At 35.7% G+C, this 18,186-nt stretch overlaps 4 protein-coding genes across 4 annotated transcripts; 3 read left to right on the top strand and 1 right to left on the bottom strand.

Annotated features, from left to right (window-relative positions):
- Positions 1 to 4,735: 4,735 nt before the first annotated feature.
- LOC113340028 lies at positions 4,736 to 6,188 on the top strand. The gene is made up of 3 exons (XM_026585261.1): positions 4,736 to 5,218; positions 5,338 to 5,880; positions 5,928 to 6,188. Exons 1-3 carry the CDS (start codon positions 4,736 to 4,738, stop codon positions 6,186 to 6,188), a joined length of 1,287 nt encoding a protein of 428 aa, XP_026441046.1.
- A 4,850-nt stretch (positions 6,189 to 11,038) lies between these two features.
- LOC113339933 lies at positions 11,039 to 11,738 on the bottom strand. The gene is made up of 2 exons (XM_026585187.1): positions 11,463 to 11,738; positions 11,039 to 11,380 (listed from the first exon to the last, which is right to left on the bottom strand). The coding sequence occupies exons 1-2, from the start codon at positions 11,736 to 11,738 to the stop codon at positions 11,039 to 11,041; spliced, it is 618 nt and encodes a 205-aa protein (XP_026440972.1).
- A 713-nt stretch (positions 11,739 to 12,451) lies between these two features.
- LOC113339842 lies at positions 12,452 to 13,426 on the top strand. Its single transcript, XM_026585094.1, has one exon. It carries the CDS (start codon positions 12,452 to 12,454, stop codon positions 13,424 to 13,426), a length of 975 nt encoding a protein of 324 aa, XP_026440879.1.
- A 2,732-nt stretch (positions 13,427 to 16,158) lies between these two features.
- On the top strand, positions 16,159 to 17,930 carry LOC113330584 (pentatricopeptide repeat-containing protein At1g20300, mitochondrial-like). The gene has a single exon (XM_026577402.1). The coding sequence runs from the start codon at positions 16,164 to 16,166 to the stop codon at positions 17,778 to 17,780; it is 1,617 nt and encodes a 538-aa protein (XP_026433187.1). The 5' UTR covers positions 16,159 to 16,163; the 3' UTR covers positions 17,781 to 17,930.
- The last annotated feature ends 256 nt before the right edge of the window (positions 17,931 to 18,186 follow it).

Raw genomic sequence — 18,186 nt, 5'->3', positions numbered from 1 at the left:
TAAGAGTAGTCAAGTAAAATACTATGGTCTCCTTAATATTTTTTGAAACGGATCGACTAAATTAGATTCTCAAAAATGTAAAGGGAGTAAGGTAATTTAAAAAAAGAAAAAAAGAAAACTTAGTCTTTTTGAAGCCACTATGACACGTCTTATCCCGTTATCCTAGAATAAATGTTAAACATCCCCTAAAATAACCCACTTAGAGCAAAGACAATGGAGCGAGCAAATGAAAAAAAATTCACGTTGCCTCTCCATAAAGGTATGAATAAAAGAACAAATATAATGGATAATTTGAGAATTTACACATCTCGTACAAGTTTGAATCGATCGGTTCAATCTTTGACACGCAGTTTAAACTCAACTGAGCGGCCAAATCCAAACCGATAACCGCTAGTTCATCCAACGGTCGTAGATCAATCACCTATATATATCATTTTTTTCTCATTTCAAAATCACACCTTCTACACCCGTAATCTCTAACAATTCTCTTACAATCTCAATATTTTTTCAGTTAATTTTATATTAAAAAGATTTATGTGAGCCTAAATCAGCAAAAAAAAAATGGCAGGTACGTCATAAAATGCTTAGTTTGGAAGAAGGTATTTCTATTTGCAGATTTTATGTTCTTTTTACACTTGATCCTATTAATGGTTTTCCATAACAACATAACACGCTTTGGAAGAATTTTTTTAATCAATTTTGTCGGGAAACTGAGAATCCATACAGCATGGTTGTCAAGTTGGTATGATACAATCAACAAAGACATGAATAGTTGGGTAGCTATGATGATGCAAATGAATCGTTGCAAAATGAGCCGTGAAACTAAGTCGATGTGGCAAATCGTATTTGCAGCAACGTAAAACTCGAGAGGTATGACAAAAACCAAAAAATACGGATTTCAAGTAAAAAACATATTTCCACGTCCTTACGAAGATGAACCGATATAACCCTGATTTGTTGAACGTATATTTGTACCAAACCAATTACCATACGAAGCTACAAATGTTTACCAACCACTTGGGTTTCCTTATTCTTCACCAGAAATAAATATATAAAGCAATCACGAGACTAACAATTAATCTGCTGAAAAGCTCAATAGTGAATATTTCAAATGAACATGAAAGTCAAACATATTGCAACGATTTTGAATTGTTTTATTGAGAAAATTCTTATAAAGTACTTGGGAATGCCAGTGGGGGCTACCTACAAAGCAAAAAGCATATGGGATGTGATAATTGAGAAGTTCCAGAAAAAGTTAGCCCGACCCATGGGGAAGAAGAATGTTTACCAAGGCATGTAAACTAGTCTTAATCAAGAGTGCATTGGCTACACTACCTGTCTACTTCATGTCCATATTACCCATGACAACATCAGTAGAGAAAAAAACTCCATCGAGAAAGGTGATTCATGGGAAGGTACAATGCGAGGAAATGAACATGTAGCCAAAAGATTCAACTGCTCCATATGATAGAGGTTTCTGGAGAGGGATATAACAATCCAATCTAATTATAAAACGGAACTCAACAATAACAATCAATAACGGGGCTTCAATAAAATTTGGAAAGGAAATACCAGCCCAAAAGAGCATTTCTCCGATGCTTTCGAAAGGCATTATACAAGAACATGAAATTGCAGGAGATGATTCAAAATGGAGTTTGGGATATACACTTTAAAGATCGTCGTCTCTGCTGGTTGAAATGCAAGATATAATGAACTTGATTCTGTTGATTGGCTCTCCACCAGATCTTACTCAGCTATAAGATGAAACAGTCTACAATTTGGGGATTTCTTTCCAGCAAAAGAAGGTTATAACTGGTTATGCACTCAAAACTCCTCCATATCGCATCATCCTCTATTCTCTCACATATGTATATGTATAAAGCATGTACCACCAAAGGTACAATTATTCATGTGGAAAGTCTTGCAAAATGCAGTTCCAATTATTGCTAATTAAAATAAAAGAAGATGCTTGATTCCTAATACCAAGTGCAGTTTATGTCTGCAAGAAGAAGAATCAATATATCACGTTTTTCTCCATTGTTCTTTATCCTCAAGTATTTGGAATTACTTCCTTGGAAACTTCAATGTCAAACGGGTTGCAAGCAGGGAACATGGAACAACAAATCTACTCCTGGAAACTTTGAAGAGATTTTGGTTTTGTGGAACGAGAGGGATAGAAGGGTAATGGCAAAAAAAAGAAAGGAAGAGGAGTGCAAGAGATTATAGATGAGATCAAGAGCTCGTTATTCTTTTGGGTTTCATCCACAAATTAGTTCAAAACTATACAGTTCAGATTTTTAATATCTTATTGGAAGATTCTATTAGAGGAAAAATGGAACTGATTTGTAAACATATTGGGAGAGTTTTTTGGTCTTTGAACCTCCTCTTTGTCTCTGTAACTCTTATTTTTATTTTCAATAAAATAATAACCTTTTACTTGCAAATTCTTTTTATATTTTCGATCTATAGGCTTAGAACTATTATTTTCAATCTTCATCAACGAAAAATTATATAAAAACATAGTTTGATTAGTCAAATCCCTTTTTTAAATACTAACTGGTTATTACATTGTCATTTTTTCATCAAAACTTAGCAAAGTGAAAGAGAAAAAAAAAAGAACAAAGAACAAAAACAGTTGTGACTCAACGTCGAGGACTGAAGTTCTTTTTAGCAAATAATCGAGGACCAAAGTTGTTTCACTCATTTTATTTTTTGAAACCTGTTTTGAGACATACTGATTTTTTTAGGCATACTAAATAATTCCAAAATAAGGTCACTAAATAAAAAACAACATCACCCCTTATCCACTCTTTTTGATAATGGCATAATTACCCTTACATAATTAGTGTTAATGATTATGATTAAATTTGATTAATTAGGAATTTTAAAAATTGATTAAAAATTAAATTATTAGTGGTAAGTTAGTAGAGAAATCAAATTTATGTGAGAGATTTGGGATTTTTGAGAGGAAGAAGAAGTGAAAAAAAATGGGTTTTAAGATTTTAGTGATTAGAAGTGACCAAAATGTGTGATTCAAATCAGAGGTAGACTTTTATACAGGGTTTAATGTCCTTTTTATAAGTTGAATCTGTCAAAAATTGAATTTTTAAAACACAGATCTACTGACCAGATGAACGGTTCGGCTGACAACTTATCAGCCGAACTTCACTCTGTATCTGACGAATTTTAGGTTCCGCTGATTCGAACAAAATCTAGCAAAGTCGCATCAGCCGAACATAGTGTTTCTCTAAATCATACACTAGGTTCAGCTCAAAATTGATATTCCAAAATCAGCCGAACTGATCTTCTGAAAATTAAAACGAAAAACAAAGCTAGGTTCGGCTAATTCGAACAAAATCTAGCAAAGTTGAATTAGCCGAACATAGTGTTTCCATAAATTATATACTAGGTTTGGCTCAAAATTGATATTCCAAGATCAGCCGAACTGATCTTCTGAAAACCCTAATTTCATCTTTGAAATCATATTCTATCGATCAAACAAAATAAAATCAATCAAAAACAAGATGGGTTTGTTACAAATACATTCTAAAATACATCTGAGAGCAATTGAGATTTGGATTTCGCACTTCAATATCGCTCACTTCGATTCGTGTTTCCTTTGTTTGATTAATTTCTTAATTGAATTGGAGTCCAAGATGTTTAAGTTTAAAGGTTATTTTGATTTTTGATTTTAGGTTTTTGAGGATAAGGGCACTCTGGTAATTTAAATTGTTTAAGAATATATAGGTAATTGCACTACCTTTAGACACCCCTTATAAACCCACCCTAGATGGAATAATGAATGACTATGCCTCAAAAAAATTCAGTATGCCTCAAAACAGGTTTTTAAGAAATATATAGAAAAGGGGATAACGGGCCTCCCTACCTCAAACCTCTTAGAGCTAGCACTATGGTGGAGGGCATCCCTTCCTTATCCCTCATATGTAGGGAAGGGATGGTACAAGGAAGCCAACCTTGCTATGGTGGCGTGTTATCCCTTCCCTACATGATACGGCTACTCAGTAGCCGTTTTGTAGGTTTAAGTCATCAGAAACCAGCTCGGGCTTCCCACCTCTTCTTCTTCTCTAATTTTTCATACTATCAAAACCCTTTCAAACCCCTATTACCCCCTTTCGTTTTTCATATTGATTCATTGCGATTCTATGGCTTAAATTAAAAGGGTTTGATCGTTATTCCAAGGTGAAACAAATCCATTCTTCAATTTCGAATTTCATCAAAAAAATCATCTAAGGTGAGTGATTCTAATATTAGGGTTTCAAATTAATTTCATTTTGATTTCGAATTTGATTCTGATGAAATTGTAGATATTAGGTTGGTTAGGTATGTAGTATGCAATTCAATAATGTAATTAAAACATATATTTAGTGAAAAATCCATGATTAATTGTTGTGTTTGTTGATTTATGTTGAATTAAATGTTTGTAAACTAGCATATCAATGTAGAAAATTGATTAACTTGTATTTATGTATGATATACACAAATTGATACTGTTTTTGTTGTTTGCAAAGGTGCATAATGAGTCTAATGCGTTCTTATGTGAGAGTTAAATATGGAATTTATTTGGATTCCTCTAATGATGAAGAAGAGAAAGCTTTGCTAATGTTTTACACAACTATGTTTGGATGAATGATTGCATATTATTAGACAACCTGTACCAAGGGAGGTACAGACACGTGGTGTAATAACGCATGATCGAGTGTGGCATGATGCCAAAATGATGAATGATTATTTTACGCCTGAAACTGGTTATACCTCAAGACAATTCAAACAACGTCTAGGCATGAGGGAATACTTATTCGAGAAATTGTTAAGAAAATTGCTTGAGGTTGATCCAGAATGGCACCAACGTCCAGATGCAACCGGTAGTATGGGGCATTCTCCGCATATGAAATTAGTTGCCGTGATGAAATTTTTATGCAAAAGTACACCTGCTGATAGTGTTGATGATTACACTCGTATGGGTGCCACCACAATATACAAGTATCTAAAAAGATTTTGCCACACCGTTTGCAAGACTTTTGGAGAAAGATATTTTCGTGAACCCACTCCTGAAGATGTTCAGAGGTTGCTACAAGAGAATGCGGACCGAGGTTTTCCTGGAATGCTTGGTAGTGTTGATTGTATGCAATGGACATGGAATAATTGTCCAGTAGCTTGGAAAGGAACTTACCAGGGTAAAGATAAAGAGAGTAGTTTGGTATTAGAGGCGGTGGCATCGTACGATTTATGGTTTTGGCATGCTTTTTTGGAATGCCTGGATCAAACAACAATTTGAATGTGTTGGCACACTCTCCCCTTTTTGATAACATGTTAAAGGGTGTAGAACCTCCATGCAATTATGTCATCAATGGTCACCACTACAATATGGGTTATTTCTTAGCCGATGGTATCTATCCAAAGTTGACTACAATTGTACAAGCTTTCTCTCAGACATTGGACATTCCCGACTATGTGAGATTCAACAAGTATCAAATGGACAAAAGAAAGGATGTCGAGCGTGCTTTTGGAGCTCTCCAGGGTAAATTCAGAATTGTCGGATCTCCATGTAAGTATTGGCATCAATCTGACTTGAACCTGATTATGAAATGTTGTCTTATTCTACACAACATGATTATCGAGCATGAACGTCGGGATACGGATTGGGGCAGAGTTGTTCCTGTGCTGCTTCCGGAACCTACCAATAATGGTCGTGTATTTATGTCATCTCTGAAAAACCTAGAAATGCACCTACAACTAAGAAATGATCTTATCAAGCACATTGTTGCGCGTCCTGGTAGAGGAGGCCCGACAGGGGACATGTATAGTTTGGAGGTTCAGATATGGAATACGTGGTACTTGCATCATCAGAAGGATATTATGGTGATAATACAGACTTAGAATAAGAATTAGTTCCTGGTCAAACCGAGGATGGAGCATTTGATTATTATGGAGATTACAATGATCAAATTCCAGATGACTTTGAACATGCAGTTGAACATGTATATGAAGACAGACATATGGGAGACGAATATGAACATGATGGAGATGAAGATGACTCATTTGACGATGAGGATGATTATGATGATGAGGATGAGGATGATGACGATGAGGAGGACGATGAGGACGATGACGATGAGGTTGCGTATGATGATGCGGGTATTTATGATGATGATGATGTTGAGGCATAAGATGTATTTCAATGTTGTGTTTTAAGATTTCGAATGTTACATGCATATGTATTACATACTTTACATTATTTTTGTGTTTCAATAATTCGTGAAATAATTTAAATCTCCTTGTACAGTATATGGATATGCATACATATCCGTGAAATCTACTTGTACAATATAAAGATATGTATATCATTTAAATCTCCTTGTACAGTATATGGATATGTATACATATCCGTGAAATCTCCTTGTACAGTATATGGATATGTATACATATCCGTGAAATCTCTTTGTACACTATATGGATATGTATACTGGCCATGTATAAATGAATCGCATTCTCTTCACCAATGAACACATTAGTTCCATCAACCACTCTATCCTCCAGTTTTAGAAATTAACACTTATTTTTGTCCAAATTATTATCTATAACACTTTAGTTTCTTAATTATGGTGGGTTATATTCCGGTGAAATACGAATTTATAGTTAGTTTATGGGTTGATATTCATCTAGAAAATGAAGAAGAAGATGAACAACTAAATAAAAAAAACCTTTTGGAGCAGTTATTGCAAAGATTGACTATACATAACGGGAATCCGAATGAACGAACAGTTAAGTATCTGAAAACAAGGTTAAACGTTATCACTTCAGACGTCAAAGTGTATGTATCCATACATAGATCGTTATATTTATGGAGGGCTCCAGTAACTTAGGAAATCGTAAGAAACTTACCGGTTACCTATCCAACAATTTTTTTGTGTATGTCTACTTAATTGTTGAATAATTTAATTCTAAATTGATATTGTTTTCTTTTGTTGTAGGAGAAATTTTCTTTGGAGAGTTACCAAAAAAAGGAGGGGAAACCTTTTAGATTTTTTAACTGCTATGTGATTTTGAAAAAACAGTTTCTATGAGTATAACCCTTCACCCTTTGAAGATTCATCCTCTGAATCGTCAGATGAAGAGTATAGAATTTAAATAATGATAGGTTTTGTGGGTATATCTCTCTGTAAACCCTCACGAGACATAACTCGTCCAATAGGGTCGCCTATGGGTTTAAATGCTGGTTGCACATGCTTAATGTAATCGTTAATCATATGAACATTAAAATAACTATTATTATTTATTGTAGAAGCACGTTACATCGTGTTGATCACATTTAAACTCTTACAACAACACATACTAATTATAAAAAAGCACATTACATCAGTTGGTATTCAAACTCTTGATTAAACTAAATCGTAACAACACTTATTCAGTCCATGCCACCGTTTCACAGTCAAGGCATTTACAGTAACGTTTTCCATATGTTTTCTTTGCACTTGACCGGTGCATTTCCATAAAGAAATTACAACCCTCAGTTTCACAGGGAATCCCCTTGGTGCATTCAAACTCCACCTTTCCTTTTAGTTTGAATTTCTTGCAGAGTTCGTCAACTTTTTCTTGTTTGATTTCATCTTTCATTGCATCCTCCAAACATTGTGCTTCTCCCGGACATTTAGCATACTCACATTCCAAATACCTTATCTTCTCCGGTATCGACCCTTTTACCTTCCTTGTGCCAGTGCAACCACGTTGGGGACGTTTTGTATATAACCATGGGCATTGAAACAGACTATGATTATCCATGAAACAACATGGTCAAACCTCTTTTGCTTCCACACATACTATTTGTTTTCCTTTTCTACTCGAACTGTTAGAATACATGATTGAAGTTTATATTTGAGAATGAATTGAGATTTATGTTGATTATAAAAAATGTTATATATTTATAGAAAGAAATATATAGCTGTTGGACACGAGTTCTAAGAAATATAGCCGTTGGGCACGATTTCTAATAAATAGAGCCGTTGTGAACGTTTCCTATATAAGGAAGATAACCCATTCTTGATGATATTTTTCAATGATGTTGTAGTAATGAGGTTCAAACTCTCGGACTTGTGAAGATTAAATTTAAAGATTTAGTAAAATTATATACAAAAATATTAACAAAGTGGGCGAGAGGTATGAGAAAATAACCAAGACACTGATTCCACTATTGCACATGAATTAATGATGGTAAATAATCCAAAACTCTAATTATCTTTTAAGTCCTTTATATCTTAACTCACTAATAATCAAGCAAATTCTCAAACATCAATTGTATCCCTTAAGCATAGATTATCTAAACAAAGCATAACCTATCTAATTGAATCACAACTGATTAGGAAAATTACGCAAACAATTTAAAACTCTGCAAAAGCAGTGATTGAGTGAATTATAATTAAATATTAGAGAAAATAAAATAGTTACCAATTATTCATGCGTAAATAGCTTCCTCATTGCCTTGGGGTTGGGAGAATTATCCGCTCATCATGTTGGAAACACGCTCAAAAATCATTATTATTGCTCAAAGGGTGTTTACAAATGATGAAAATGGAGAAATAGTTCAAAACCGGGTTTGTAACAATTATATTTGTTACAAACCAGAGAACTACGACCCACAGTATGTGTCACTGATATTGTTGCTCTAAGACCCACGGCTCTGTGTCGCAAACGCTGACAAATAAGTATGCCTCTGATGTACGACCCATGGCTGTGAGTCGTTGTTACTGTTGGAAAACGACGGTATTGGATGGTCCGTTCTTCGTGTTCTTCATGTTCATCAGCAGAAGTAGCAGCAGAAACCGAGTTTGGGAAAACTCGAATTTCTTCTTCTCTGGCTCTCCTCATCCCCCAGACTCTCCGTCCTCACTCTACTGATCCTCCACGACTTATATAACCTCACTGCCCCCAAATATCCCCTCATAACTGCATATAATTCTCCATTGATTGCGATTATTCTCAATTGCCAGTCACGGGAATAATTTCCTTTTACAGATCCTTCACGCGTTATTTTCTCTCTGGCATACTCCAAACACATTATTTCACGTCCCAGCTGGAGTATAACTCTGTTAATACACATGTTATCTTCTAATATGCATAGGAAATCCCATGAATATCTCGTGTGAATATTTCTTCACTGTTTTGTATGTTGACACGATTTCTCCCTGTTTTTGCGAAACTAAAAGACTTATCATTCTTGTTATGGTAAAACATGATATTTCCACTTAAATTTCACGAGAATATCTCATGAAATCACTACCAAATTAACTCCGGAATATTACGCAGACACAAAGAATATTTTCCCGCCAGAAAGAATTTTTGAAATGTTGAAGATGGTGTCCCCCTAACCAAACTGGGGGTGCGAATAGCATGTGCCCAACTGACGTGCCCCTTATCCAAATTGAGGGTGCCTTTAGTACTTTTCTCCGGGAGTCCAAATAGCACTTTTTGAGCAACTTTTTCCACACAAGTGTATTTCTCCAAAAACACCTACAAACACACAAAGCATCAAAATTAGTACAAAAATCGAGCACTAACAATAGAGACATTGAGTACAATTTAGACAAAAAAATGTGTCTACCAATTCTTCTTTTCAGCATCAATATACCCATTCTTCTTTGCAGTAACAATCTTTGAGGTGTAAATCAAACCTAAACATCTATTCAATGGCAAATCAAAAGCAACTACCAACTCAGTCAAAGAAATCCTTTGAAGATGCAAGCGAACAACCCAATCACTTGCTGCAACGGAAAAAGAGATAGCCAACAAGGCAGATCATTCTAATATGAAAGCAACATCATCGTCATCACCAACCAAATATATTAATCGGATTGAAAAAGTGTTAAGCAAACGAAAATCCACTCAAGAAACCAAAGATTCATCATCGGCTGCGGCAGAATACGAAGAAAAGCTCAAGGCACAGAAACGAGGTCAAGAACAAATGCAACTGAGGGCAAGGTTAAAGGATGTTGAAGAAGAGACGGAATGGATTAGAAACTTTTACCTTCTCAAGGATGAATTTCCAGAAGATCCTAAAGATCATACTGTATTTTGGATTAATGTTGGTTGGGGTCCTTTCGTTAAACCGACGGGAAAACAACTACACTTTGATTATGAACCATCCCACATTTGTTCAAGGACATATCATGTTAGGAAATTATGCATTGCATACAATGAGTTTCTACATAGGTACAAAAGGGACAGGCCCGCTGCACAAGCTGCATATAAAACCTGGAGAGGAGAACCGTTTTATCATATCGAAGCGGCATTGATCGTTGAAGAGCACACCAAGAAAAATAATAACATGTAATGTATTCAGACCTATCGTGCACCACGTTAAGAAACGAGGTCAGAGCAATACCCGCCTAATGAAGTGATAATGAAGTTAGTAATTTTAATCGAATGATCTCTTGTAATTTCTTTTCTACGTTATTAATGAAACATTAGTTTAATGAAGTGATAATGAAGTTATTTCTTTGGAGAATATATAAAAATCGTTTCGTTACAACACATTCAAAAAATTTATTAATTCAAAGAACAATTTAAATTAATTTAGACAACACTTTTAAGATAACAACAATACTAACTACAAATTTAGGACAACACTTTTAATTTAAACCTAGATTAGAAATTAAAAAACTAAACTCAATAAAAGATAAAACAACTAGAGATGGATTACATCGTCATCTTCTGAATCTTCAACGCTGATTATATTCATCCCCTTCAAGATCTCCTTTTGCTTGCGTCGATAATATCTTTTTTCATTGGGAGCTAATCGACTAAGGTCCACAGACATTATTGCATTGTCTTGATATAAATGCATTTGTTGTTGATGCATTTGATTAGTCCGTTGATGAAGCTGTTGCAAATTGAGTTGTTCTTCTATTTGATAACTCGGTCGTTGAGTATACTCCCAAATTGTTTGGTATTGGGATTCTTGTTTCATTTTTATTTTTTCCTTCCTTGATCGTGTTTCCTTAAGATACTCCAAAATACTAGCACTTTATTGATAGATCCTATCTTCTTCCATCTTAACCGAAGATGTTCCCTCATCACCTTCTCTAAATATACCTTGCTCACGATGTCTGGCTAGCATTTTGGCTTTTTTGGCTCCTATAGGACGTGCATTCTCCTTGTATTTCCAACGAGTCTCTCCATTAGGAAGAACTTCAGTACCATCTTCGTGTGATACAAATTTACGATGATTATTAAATAACTCACTGTTTTGGCTTACAGTGAGTTCATAATTATATCCAGGGACCTTTTCTCTAAACAATTCATAACATGCATCATACTTGAATGGTTGTCCTGTTTGTTCCTGAAATTGCTTCCGACCATCTTTTGTCTGAAAATTTATGTAACAAACATTAATTTTATTACTATTATCACCAACTATATGTAAAAACTTAATAAATAATAGAACTTACCAAATCTTCGTGGCTCGCACCGCTTTTGGTTTGCCGATATATAGCATTAAGAATGGACACGAATTCTTTGACATCTTTTTTTATATACTTCATCTTGGTTTTTAAGGCTGACCAATCTCTTTCATATGGATTGCTGTTGCGTTGGACAAAAATTAGGTGAATACGTATCCAAAACATAGAGGTTTTTTGTCCCGAACCCACAATTTCATCCATACTCACATAAATAAATGCAGTAGTAAGATCAATCTCTTCTTGTTGAACAAAATTTAAAACCATTTTGAATGAAACTAAGATATAAAAACTTGAGTACTAGAAGATAAATATAAAAATCAAAGAGGTGTAGTATGAAGAAGAGAAAGAAGAAATCAATTGATGTAATAAGAGAAAATAAGAAATCAATTGATTTGGTGTGTTTTGAGTAGAGAATTAGAGTGTTATTTATAGAGGATTTTGAAAAAATGACCGTTGGGATCCGACGGTGAAGAAGATAGAGCCGTTATTAATGATGGATGGTTAGGATCGAGTGTGAGAGAGGTGTAAACGAAAAAGGTCAAACAAATATTTTTTCTGATACGGCTACTGAGTATCTGTAAACCGTAAAAAAATACGGCTACTCAGTAGCCGTGTGGTTTCCCTTCCCTACAGACGGGATCAGATGTAATCCTCCGTGTAGGGAAATGAGTGAATATCCCTACATGAATAGGGATTTGGGAGACCATATCACATGGTTTTTTGGGGTTTCGAGGGATAAAGAGCTTCCAATTTAAGAGAATTGAAAAGTGGACGATATAGACATTTTTTAACCCATCTTAAGGGCTACAACCTATTTTGCTCGTAACTCAGATCCAAATAAGACACACGGACTTTATCATAAGCCATCTCCGCATCTAACTTAAACACTCAAATTGGGAATTCCAAGCGAAAATAACCCATCTTAAGGATTAGTTGAAGCTTTCTTCACAAGCGAAAATAGCCAGAGGATTTGTAGGATGAGAATTCCAGTGTCTGGATGTGACACTCTCATTTGGCCTTTTAATAAGAATGGCATTTTAATAGTTAAATATGTGTATAAGCTATTAGCTAATGAATTGCCACATAATTCTACACCTAATCCATATTTAGAATTACATAAGGCTCTCTGGAAGACTCCTCTTTTGCCAAAAACTCAACTCTTCTTATGGAAATGTGTTGAAAACATTCTTCCCACAGGTAGTAAGCTTTCTAGTTATAACAGCAACCATGAAAACAGGTGCAAATCCTGCAACTCTGGAGCTATCGAAACTCCAGAGCACATGATTCTTCATTGTAATTTTGCTAAGAATGTCTGGTCTAACCTCCCTGCTGTCAGTCATGTTATTGCTCAAGACTTGAATAGTGATATTAGCATTAAGGACTGGATTTCTAAATGGCTCTTCGCTAAGAATCTGTTAGATAAATCTCATATTGTGTTCACTACAGCTTGGTGCATTTGGAAAGACATGTGTTCTAAAGTTTTTGACAACAAGATTTTGAATCCTCGGCTCACTGCCAACACTGCTCATAGTTTGGCAGATGAGACTGATAGCTCTCTGGTCACTGCTGTTATTTCTAATCCTAAAACTGTTGCTGTTAATGAGGATAATTTTCTTAATAATACTCCTCAGAATAGTTTACTTGTCTTCTGTGATGCTTCTTTTGACAAGGATACTAACAACTCTGGTGTTGCCATTGTGGCAATGAATCATGCAGGTTCTTTCAAGGGCTGTAAACTAGTGTCTGGTGCTGCGGCTAGTCCTGAGGGTTCTGAAAGCTTGGCCATTCTGGAGGCAGCTAAATGGATCCTCTCCAAAAACCACCAAAACATTTTCTTAATTAGTGATGTCAAGAATGTTATGGCTTATATGAATAATATCAAAGGACAGACTAGCTGGTCCTCTTGCTCTGTTTTAGATGATTGTCTATTTAAAAGATATTCACTCCATTAGGTACAAACACCTTAAGAGAAATCTTAATAGTATTGCAGACTTAGCTGCTAAGCATAGTCGTATAGAGAAAGTTACAGGTGAATGGGATGAATCCAGTATTCCCTATTTTCTCCAAAATGCTGTAAACCTATTTTAATCAATGATATTTTCCTTTCCTAGCAAAAAAAAAAACACTCAAATTGGGTGTTGATATCTAGTTCTCGAGTTTATGCACTCATCTATGTCTTTTCGATGTATAGGTGGTTGAACCATAATTTTCGATCTTCATCAACGAATACCGAAAAGGATACCACTAGAAAAAGAAAAATACTACTCCCTCCGTTCCTTTTTAATAGGCTGGTTTCTATAAATAAATGTTTCAAAAAAATAGGATGGTTTCCTAATTGGGAAAGTCAAATGTTATTTTAATTTTCTGGGACCACTTTTCTCTTAACTTCTTTTGATGACAAGTGTCATGTGGACCATTTCACTTTACTTATTTTGCCGACAAGTGTCATGGGGACTATTTCACTTCACTTCTTTTATTGACAAGTGTCATGAGGACCACTTTCAATGATTAGTTCTCTTAATTTCTTTAAATTTCTCTAAAAACAAAACCAACCTATTAAAAAGTAAATGTAGTATTATAAGGTCGTTCTAGAAAAGGAAGCGATAATTTTATGGAATAGAGAACACTTATAAATACCGGTTCTTCTTTTACGTGGCGTTCATTACTTTTTCATCCGACAACTTCTGAGAAATTGGTCTAATGGGGAAGCGAGAGGATGAAGCCCTAGACGAAGCCATTGATGAAGCCATAGCGGCTTCCGTAGAGGCCTTAGATAGAAAAATTGCGCCAGCATATAATATTGTCAAAACGATTCTTATAACTTTCACAGCAGTTTGTCTTATGATATCTGCTGATGAATTCATAAGACTGTTCTATTTTGATAGGGTGGGGATACTAGATCACAGCAACTTTTCCATCTCAGTCAGCTTCTTTACCACATGTGATAAACATATTTTAGAATAGTCATAAATTTATTATCCCGGATGCTGCATCAGATAATTGAGGTAGGACGGTAAGGACCGTAATATGTTGCCAATGATAAAACAGTACATAAACATGATCTGGTTGAAAGAAACAAAGAGTACAAACATGATATACATGAAAATGATATGCACACAAATTGATCATAAAAAGATACATTCCCACGAACTTGAGCAAAATAAGACACATTCCCACAAAAAGAAAAAAAGATATTCCCCACGAAGAAATATATCTACTAGCAACTCGATCAAAAATACTATATGCTACTAGCTAGTCAAACCAACAAAAAACGACGAACAAAGATGGCCAAAACTCTCTAGCACCCAAGTGATACGACGACTATATCACCGATTTTGATCATCTTGCCGGGATTTGTTCTAAAAAATCCATCCAAAAACACGTCTAACTATCTCAACAATCACGTCCTTCAGGAATGCAAAACAACCAGGATTCTCTAATTCATTAGAGCTCAAACTTCTTTCGAGAAACCAATAATTGAAAAAACTTTCATCACCAATACCAGACTCTTGTGTTGTTAGTTGATTTATCTTTGGATGTAAATATGCTCGAGCAGCTTGTTCAACCAGTCGGGTTTTCATCGGAACCTTCTCATGAACACTCTGACTTGAGGATGAAGCTGACGACGAAGAAGACGACGATGGCAGCGGCAGTGGTACTTGTATAATTGGTGGTAGTACATCTCTTAAACTTGTATATGACTCGGATGAACTCATCAAACAAATTTAGTAAGAAAGAAAAAGAGTAAACAGAGTACTCTGTTATGCTAAATTTGCTTCAATATCGATAAATCTCATTTTTGGTTAAATAAACCACCACCCTTAGTGGGCCCAACTTTTTTAGGGCCCACCAGTCGAAACTTACACTCTTGTTATATAAACATCGCTTTGGGGGTATAAATAATACCCGAAAATACTCGGCCTGCCTGTATCCGCCCGAGCCCGCATGTACCCGAAGTAGCCCAAAGCCTGTTATGGCCCGTCATGGATCACCCGGCCTGGCCTGGATTAATTTATTGGGCGGTCTCGGGCTTTGCGATTAATTATGATGCCTGGCCTGATACCCGGCCTGGTGCCCGGCCTGAAAGCTTTCTATGTGCCATTAATCATTTAATATCCTCTTAAAAAGACTTAAAAGTTACAATTTTATAATTGTCAATTTTGTGTCAAGAAAAATAAAATACATAATTGTTTTTTACTTATAATTAACCTTTTCAAAACATTAATGGTAATATATTTTCTTATTAGAAAGTTTACTGTACTCTAATTAATTATTTATTATGGGCTAAAATTAAAAATTTGTCAGTGTAATTTAAATATAATAATACTATCACTTACGATATGCGATGTTGGAAAGGAAAGGATATTGTATTTAATACCGTTCATTTGAAAATTTAAACTTAAAAAAAAAAAAAAAAATCAAAATAGTGGCATGTCCGGCCCGATCTGGCCTGCCCGTATAAAAAGCGGGCTTTGGGCGGTCTTTGAGTAGCAAATTATCTATTTGTGCCCGGCCTGTCCGGCCTGAATTTGTTTACGGGCTCACAAATATTAAGCCTGGCCTGTCCGGCCTGTCTTAGTTTTTGGGTCGGGCGGCCCGGCCTGCCCGTATTTACACCCCTACATCGCTTCCTCGTTAAAAACCTTCGAATTTCCTCGAAACTTGTCAAGAACAGTAACAGAGTCGGCCATGGCTATAACCAAATCCAAGATAAAGTTACCCTTTATACTCTCACCTTTGTCTAAGCTAAGTTTCAAACCCAACTTTTTCTGTTCAGCTACAGATATTCATATTGATGAAGAAGAGTTGAACGACAATGAAAATGAAAAAAGTAATCAGAAAAAGGAAATATCTCCGGCAGAAGCCCTACTCGCAGAAAAGTTTCATTCCATAATCAAAGATCATCACAGGAAAAACCCTGACCCTGATTCTAAACACCCATCACCTCTAAACCCGAACTTCACATTCCCAAACCTAACTTCCGATTTCTTCCAAATCTCCGAACCCATTACTCCTGTTGTTGTCACCCAAGTAGTTGAAAAATGTGGTGATATTCGCTATGATACTCCGTTTCTTGAAACCCTAAGCTTTTTTAATTGGGTAATGAGTCGACCCGAGTTTGAACAAAACCCTGAACCCTATAACGAAATGATTGATTTAGCTGGGAAACTTCATCATTTTAATCTCGCTTGGGATTTAATCGGTTTAATGAAGAATCGGAATGTTGAAATCACGATTTCTACATTTACGGTTTTGATTAAACGCTATGTTCGTGCTGGATTAGCTGCTGAAGCTGTACATGCGTTTAACAGAATGGAGGAATTTGGGTGTAAACCTGATAAGAATGCGTTTTCGACTGTGATTGCTCTTTTTAGTAAGCAGCGAAGAGCTGAAGAAGCTCAGGCGTTTTTTGATCTCTTGAAGGAGGAATTTGGAGTTGATGTGGTTATTCATACGAGTTTGATTTATGGATGGTGTAGAGCAGGGAATGTGTTGCAAGCAGAGAAGGTGTTTGCGGAAATGAAAGACTCAGGGATTGAACCTAATGTTTATACTTATAGTATAGTGATTGATGCTTTATGCAAATGTGGGCAAACTACCCGTGCACAAGATGTTTTCGCGGAGATGATTGATGTAGGTTGTGAGCTGAATTCGATTACGTTTAATAGTTTGATGAGGGGTCATGTTAAAGCTGGTCGTACGGAGAAAGTTTTGCAGGTTTATAATCAAATGAAGGAACTGTCATGTCCTGCTGATATAGTTACTTACAATTTTCTTATAGATACTCATTGCAAAGATGGGAATGTGGATAGTGCAATTAAGGTGTTAAATCAGATGGTGAAGAATGAGTGTGCTCCAAATCCGCATAGTTTCAATCCCATTTTTAGGCGTATTGCGAAGAGGAAAGATGTGAAGGAAGCTCATAAAATGTACCAGAGGATGAAGGAATTGAATTGTAAGCCGAATGCTATCACTTACAATATATTGATGAAAATGTTTGCTGAATCAAGATCAATTGATATGGTTCTTAAATTTAAGAAAGATATGGATGAAACCGAGGTTGAGCCGAATTTGTACACTTACAAAGTGTTGATACCACTCTATTGTGGACCTAGGCATTGGGACAAAGCTCTTCAGCTCTTTACTGAGATGATTGAAGAGAAAGGCTTGAAGCCACCTTTGCCCCTGTATGAGATGCTTCTCAAGCAATTGAAGCAAGCAGGGCAAATGGAGAAGCATGAAGAACTTGTGGAAAAGATGGTTGGTAGAGGATTCGCTTCTCGGCAGGTCAGCCCTTGTAGGTAGGACTAAGGAGCTACTAGCTAGTTAGATTTGCATTTGAACACCAGAGGAGATAATTTATTTTTATTTTTCATTATCATTAGGGAATTTGCTTCCAATGTAACCGTTGTTACAGTCTTAAGAAAAAGCAATCCATTCAATTTTTAGAAAGTTCTTTTCTTAAAAAATTCAGGCATTTCTCTTCTCATAAGATTTCTTTTTGTTCCTTGTGAAAATAATTGCCGGGGGTATTGGGATTTAGCAGTGAAACTTAATTCCAAAGCCTTGTTAAAGTGGCAGGACGTGACGGTTCTTTTAGGTCGTGTTTGGTATCCTGGATATCCCATCCTAGGTTGAGTTACCCAGTGAAAAACGGTTAAAATGTGTTTGTCTCACAGCAATTCCAATCTTGGATAAGGATTACTAAACC

The sequence above is a fragment of the Papaver somniferum genome, chromosome 1 (genome assembly GCF_003573695.1).
Source record: "Papaver somniferum cultivar HN1 chromosome 1, ASM357369v1, whole genome shotgun sequence".
Classification (NCBI taxonomy): Eukaryota; Viridiplantae; Streptophyta; class Magnoliopsida; order Ranunculales; family Papaveraceae; genus Papaver; species Papaver somniferum.
Note: the sequence above shows the minus strand (reverse complement) of the source record. Positions and strands in the feature narration are given on the sequence as shown.